The sequence below is a fragment of the Tupaia chinensis genome, unplaced genomic scaffold (assembly GCF_000334495.1).
Source record: "Tupaia chinensis unplaced genomic scaffold, TupChi_1.0 Scaffold000201_1, whole genome shotgun sequence".
Taxonomy (NCBI): domain Eukaryota; kingdom Metazoa; phylum Chordata; class Mammalia; order Scandentia; family Tupaiidae; genus Tupaia; species Tupaia belangeri.
The window spans coordinates 1,225,152-1,231,158 of NW_006159676.1; the positions used below are offsets into that span (position 1 = coordinate 1,225,152).

General features: G+C 53.7%; 1 protein-coding gene across 2 annotated transcripts in view; it reads left to right on the forward strand.

Moving 5' to 3' along the window:
* The window catches only part of COPE (coat protein complex I subunit epsilon), a 29,554-nt gene that overhangs the window by 14,312 nt on the left and 9,235 nt on the right, over nt 1–6,007 (forward strand). For both annotated transcript variants that reach the window (XM_027771291.1, XM_006147107.3), the window contains exons 6-7: nt 585–669; nt 1,418–1,573. In XM_027771291.1, the coding sequence (XP_027627092.1) occupies nt 585–669; nt 1,418–1,573 (241 nt within the window). The remainder of the gene's footprint in view (nt 1–584; nt 670–1,417; nt 1,574–6,007) is intronic.

Below are 6,007 nucleotides of genomic sequence, written 5' to 3' on the forward strand. Positions count from 1 at the left end.
GCTGAAGCTGGACCGCCTGGACCTGGCCCGGTGAGCCCCGCCCTGCCTGCCCGCCGCCGCTCAGAGAGCCCCTGCCAGTCGGCCGCTTGTCATTGTCTCATTCCATGCCCTCTGGGACCTGCCCTCCTTAACACGGGCCTGCCCTGCGGTCTAGCTGGGGACGTGGGGGCACTGCTGTCCGGGCCTCAGATCCCCTCGGAGGCTGCTGACGGGGCTGATCCCATGGGGTCAGCCTGGGCTTCACCCACGGGTGGTACAGGGCTTCCTAACCCGGGCTGTCACCTCTGAACAAGGCAACAAGGGCCGTCACTGCCTGTCCCTGCCGCGGGGGGGTGTCCAGGACCCAGCTCGCTCTGGTTCCCGGAGAACGATCTGTGCCGTACCCCTGTCGCCGCGTCCTCAGCTCTGCCCTCACGTGAGTGGCAGAGGCTCTCCGGAGTACCCCCTTGGGCTGGGTGCCATGGGGCCAGCAGGGGGCTGGTCCCACCGTCCCGGAGCAGCCACGGCAGGACAGTAGGCAGTGAGCCTGCAGGGGTGCTGGGACCCCTGAGCCATTCGGCGTTGTCCTCTCTCCTGCCCCACCGCAGGAAGGAGCTGAAGAAGATGCAGGACCAGGACGAGGACGCCACCCTCACCCAGCTGGCCACCGCCTGGGTCAACCTGGCCATGGTGGGCCCCTCGGGGCGCGGGGGATGGGGCAGGGATGGCCACCTCCCGGCTGAACGGGCTCTGTGGGTGACCTTTGCCTGGGCCCCAGCCACCCGGCTCTATGGGGACCTCGCTCAGCCCCTCCCCAGCCCTGTTGTGGGCGTTGGCACTGAACCATGGGGGTACAGGCCGCTAGCACATGCTGCTTCCCGGGGCTCCCTGGGGTTTAGGGTGGCTTCTGCAGCCATGTCCCGCCTCCTGGCACCGGCCCCTTCTCTCCGGCTCCAGGACTGGCCTTCTTCCCAAGTGGTCCAGGCCTTTTCAGATGCCCTCGGCGTCTCTGCCCTGCAGGGGGCTGAGACCACACTTAGGTTTCCAGTCTCCGTCCAGTTCACTAGGACCGACTCCCCGCGGGTCTCTCTAAGGGTCTCAGTTATTCTTGGCCCATCGCAGTCTCCAGGTGGCCTGTAAGTGTCACGTGGCCTTGTGAGCAGGCGGGCAGGACACGGCTGCTGGTCCTGCGGCCTCCGCTCCGAGCCTGACCCGCCACCCGCGTGTGGACTCTCTCTCCGGGAGCCTCAGTTTCCTCGCCTGTAAACCTGGCACTCTGGGAGCTGGGCGTGAGGGGGCTGTTCAGGGCCCATGGACGGGTTCTGCACGAGAGGGTGGGGGGGGCTCATCTCTGCAAAGCACCACCTCGAAGGAGGCAGGCCGCGGTCAGGCCGGGCAGCAGGGGGGCTCCTCCCTGACATTGGCTCTGTCCCCGCAGGGTGGCGAGAAGCTGCAGGACGCCTACTACATCTTCCAGGAGATGGCTGACAAGTGCTCGTCCACCCTGCTGCTGCTCAACGGGCAGGCGGCCTGCCACATGGCCCAGGGCCGCTGGGAGGCTGCCGAGGGCGTGCTGCAGGAGGCGCTGGACAAGGTGGGCCCAGGTGGACACCCTGGCCGGCTGCCAGGCTCCTCGGGGTGTCTTTATTTTTTTTTTCTTTTTTTAGGATTTTACCATAGGGTGTGTGCTTACCTGAGAGAGACAGAGGGAGAGAGGGAGAGTGAGAAATCCCCCCTCCAAGGAGAATGGCCACACTGCAGTCTCTTTTCTTTTATTGTCCTCTCCGGATTTTTAGCCCCCCCCCACACGTGTCTGGCATGATTTTCAAGCCACCGGGTCTGGGACTTGAACTACAAAGTTGGCTATGTAGGATCCAGTGTCTTAACCACCGTGCCACCTGCCACCTACAGTACTCCTCTGTAGTACTGTCTTTTGGGGTTTTTTGTTTGTTTGTTTGTTTTGGGAGATTTTTTTCTCTAGGGCAGTATGCTCGTCGAGAGAGAGAGAGAGACAGAAAGAGAGAAATTACACCCCCTCCCAGGGGTATAGCCACACTGCAGTCCCTTCTCTTCCATTCTCTGGATTTTGGGCACGCACACACATGTGCCCAGCATGAGTTTTAAGCCGCTTGGTCTGGGACTTGAACCACAGTCGACGACATAGGAGTCCAGCAATGGAACCATCATGCCATCTGCTGGACCCTGTAGTACTAGTTTTTTGTTTGTTTGTTTTTGAGAGAGAGATTTTTGCTATAGGGTGTGTGTGTTCACTGGAGAGACAGAAAGAGACAGAGAAAATCAGAAATCATCCCCCAGGAGGGATGGCCACGCCATAATCCCTTCTCCTCCTGGGGATCTTGGGCATGCATACATGTGCCCACCGTGTTCGAAGCTGCCTGGTCAGGGACTTGAACCATGGTTGAACACATGGGAGTCCGACGCTTTAAGGAGTCCACCTGCTGGCCCTAGTACTGTATCTTTTTTTTTTTTTTTTAAAAGGTTTTTGCTATAGGGCGTGTGCACTCTCCAGAAGGAGACAGGCAGAAAATGAGAAATCACCCCCTAGGGAGGATGGCCACGCCGCAATCCCTTCTCCTCCATTCTCCTTTCGGGATCTTAGGCACGCACGCACATGCACCCGGCATGCGTTTAAGCAACCGGGTCCAGGATTTGAACCACGGTCGACTCATGGGAGTCCAGCAACATAGCCATTACGCTAACTGCTGGTCACCCTAGTACTGTATCTTTATCAAGTTGTGGACGCGTGTACACATACATGACAGAGAGAAAGTTACAAACCAGGGTCAAGTCATGTGAACATCGGCTTCTTCAGTTTTAGGTCCACCAGGCTGGAGTGTGTGAGATTCCTGGATGGGGGGGCCTGTGTTCCCAACAGCGGTGTCCCAGTTTTGGAGCCACCAGAGCTGCGGCTGGGCTTTCTGGCTCTCTGCTCCTCAGAGCCACACGGGCGGGCGGGTGGGCGGGTGAGGTCACCGTCTAGAAGTTTCTGGTCAGTTCTCGCCAGCTTCCAGCCACAGCCCCTGGGGAGCAGGTGGGGTGGCAGGTCCGCCCAGGGCCTCAGAATTCCTGAAGCCAGCTGGGCCCGGGCTCTGTGACTATGAGATGTTATGTTGTAAATACGAGAAGACTTTGAAAAGTTAGTGGAGAGAGAGAATTAAAGTAGGAGTTGATTTCAACACAAAAGATTTTGAAATCCACACACAGTTTTTGTTTTTTTTGTTTGATTTTGTGGTTTTGGTTTTTTTTTTTTTGAGAGGCTTTTGCTGTAGGGCGCGTGCATTCCCTAGAAAGACAGAGAAAGTCAAAAAGTGACAAGTCATTCCCTGGGGAAATGGCCACGCCGCAATCCCTTCTCCTCCACTCTCCTCTTGGGATCTTGGGCACGCACGCACACACGCCCAGCCTGAGTTTAAGCCACCGGGTCCGGGACTCGAACCACTGTTGACTACGTGGGAGTCCAGCGACACAGCCATTTTGTTATGATCCCCCCCTTTTTCTTTTTTTTTTTTGAGAATTATTTAACTTGGGGGCCGACAGTTAGCATGGTGGTTAAGAGCCCTGGACTTCCATGTGGCTGACCATGGTTCGAGTCCCAGACCTAGCAGTTCGCTTTCTCATTTTCTCTTTCTCTCCCCGCCCCCTCACTTCCCCTATCCCTCTGTAGTCAAATTGAAATAAATAAAGTCCGGTAAAATAATTAATAATTCTCTTTTTTAAAAAAATTATTTATTATCATTATTTTTCAATTTTTTTTTTTAATATAAAAAAGAGCAATGGGGCCCAGCAGCAGTTAGCATAATGGCTATGTCGCTGGACTCCCATGTAGTTGACCACGGTTCGAGTACTGGACCCGGTGGCTTAAAAAAAACACTCCCTGGGCACTTTTGCGTGCATGCCCAAGATCCCGAGAGGAGAATGGAGAAGGAATTGCAGCGTGGCCATCCTCCCTGGGGGGTGATTTCTCACTTTCTGTCTTTCTGTCTCTATGTCTGTCTGGAGAGCGCATGCGCCCTATAGCAAAAACCTCTCATTAAAAAAACAAAAAAGTGAAAAATTTACTTACAAATGTTTCACACTGGGCTACAAGCCTATTTGTACACTCAGAACGTGCTGCAGACTTGATCCAGTTAGACGTGGCCCATGTCGGGACCAGCAGTTGGCGTAATGGCTGTGTCACTGGACTCCCAAGTAGTCAACTGCGGTTCGAGTCCCGGACCCGATGACTTAAACTCACACCGGGCGCGTGTGCGTGCGTGCCCAAGATCCCGAGAGGAGAATGGAGGAGAAGGGATTGTGGCGTGGCCATCCCCCCTGGGGGGTGATTTCTCGCTTTCTGTCTCTCTCTGTCTTTCTGGCGAGCGCATGCGCCCTATTGCCCAAAAAACAAACAAACAAAACAAAGTGGTCCACGTCATATCATGTATGACTATAAAGTATTAACATCTAAGCCAAGTGTTAAGTGTCCTTTTTGAATCTTGGTTATAAACCCAGTTTTAAGGGCGTTGTATGTAGTGTTGTAAAGGCAACAGAGTGTACCCATATTTATATTTTTAACTTTATTTATTTACTGGTTTTTGTTTGAATTTGACCAGAGAGGAACAGAATGAGAGAGAAAGAGAGAAAGCGAGAAAGCGAGAAAGCAAGCCACCAGGTCTGGGATTTGAACCGTGGTCAACCACGTGGGAGTCCAGTGCTCTTAACCACCACGCCATCTGCTGGCCTCCATATTTCTTCTTTTATAAATACCTATAAGACTGTGAATCGCTTGTGCTAATTGCTGAGTGAACGGAAGGCCACAATTCTGCCCCGCTTCAGCCAAGCTTCAGACCCGGTTTCCACCAGAAACCCTGCCGTGGGGGCGGGGCTTCACGGCCCTGCGGGTCACTTTCTGTCCTGAAAGGTGCCCTTCCTGTCTCTGGCCCCAATTCTCTATGCAGCTGCACACCCCTGCTTGTTTTGATTCCGAGGAATAAAAAGGAGGCTGAGTTATTCACATTTCAATGAGGTCTCCCTTGGGCAAGTGCTACTGACCCTTCGTGCAAAACTGGGGAGCATCCGAGGACGCAGGTGGGTGGGGGCAGTGGTGAGTGACACAAGCAGACGTTGAAAGTGAGGCACAGATTACTCCCTGAGGAGTCCTGTATGTTTTTTCTAGATGCAAATACCTTTTTAGTTATGTTAATTAATGTTAAGATTGTCTAGGCTTGGCCGGCAGCCCTGTGTGGGTGGGTCACGGCAGGATTCTTTTTCTTTCTTTTTATTTTTTTTAAATTTTTTTGAAGAGGTTTTTGCTGTAGGGCACATGCGCTCACCAGAAAGACAGAGACAGAAAGCAAGAAATCACCCCCCGGGGGGATGGCCACACTGCAGTCCCTTCTCCTCCATTCTCCTCTCGGGATCTTGGGCACGCACGCACACGCGCCCGACTTGAGTTTAAGCCACGGGGTCTGGAACTCGATCCACGGTCAACTACGTGGGAGTCCAGCGACATAGCCATTTCGCTAACTGCTGGTCCGTATTCGTCAATTTTGACCAGAGAGAGTGAGCGTGCAAGCTGCCTGGTCTGAGATTCAAACTGCATTCGGCCATGTGGGAGGGAGTCCAGTGCCTTTAACCACCACGCCACCCACTGGACCCAATAAAATAATTCTTTAAAAAATAAAAAAGAATTGTTTAAGTGTATCATTATGTTTTAATTTGCAGTAGAGCATGTGTGCTCATCGTAGAAAAAGGGAAAGTGAGAAGGCAAACTGCCAGATCTGGGACTTGAACCGCCGTCAACCATGGGGGAGTCCAACTCCTCACCACTATGCCATCCTCTGACCCCCACAGTGAACTTTTTTTTTTTTTAAGAATTATTTTATGGAACCAGCAGTTGACTTAATGGCTATATCGCTGGACTCCCATGTAGCCGACCGCAGTTCGAGCCCTGGACCCGGTGGCTTAAAACTCAGACCGGGCGTGTGTGCGTGCGTGCCCAAGATCCCGAGAGGAGAATGGAGGAGAA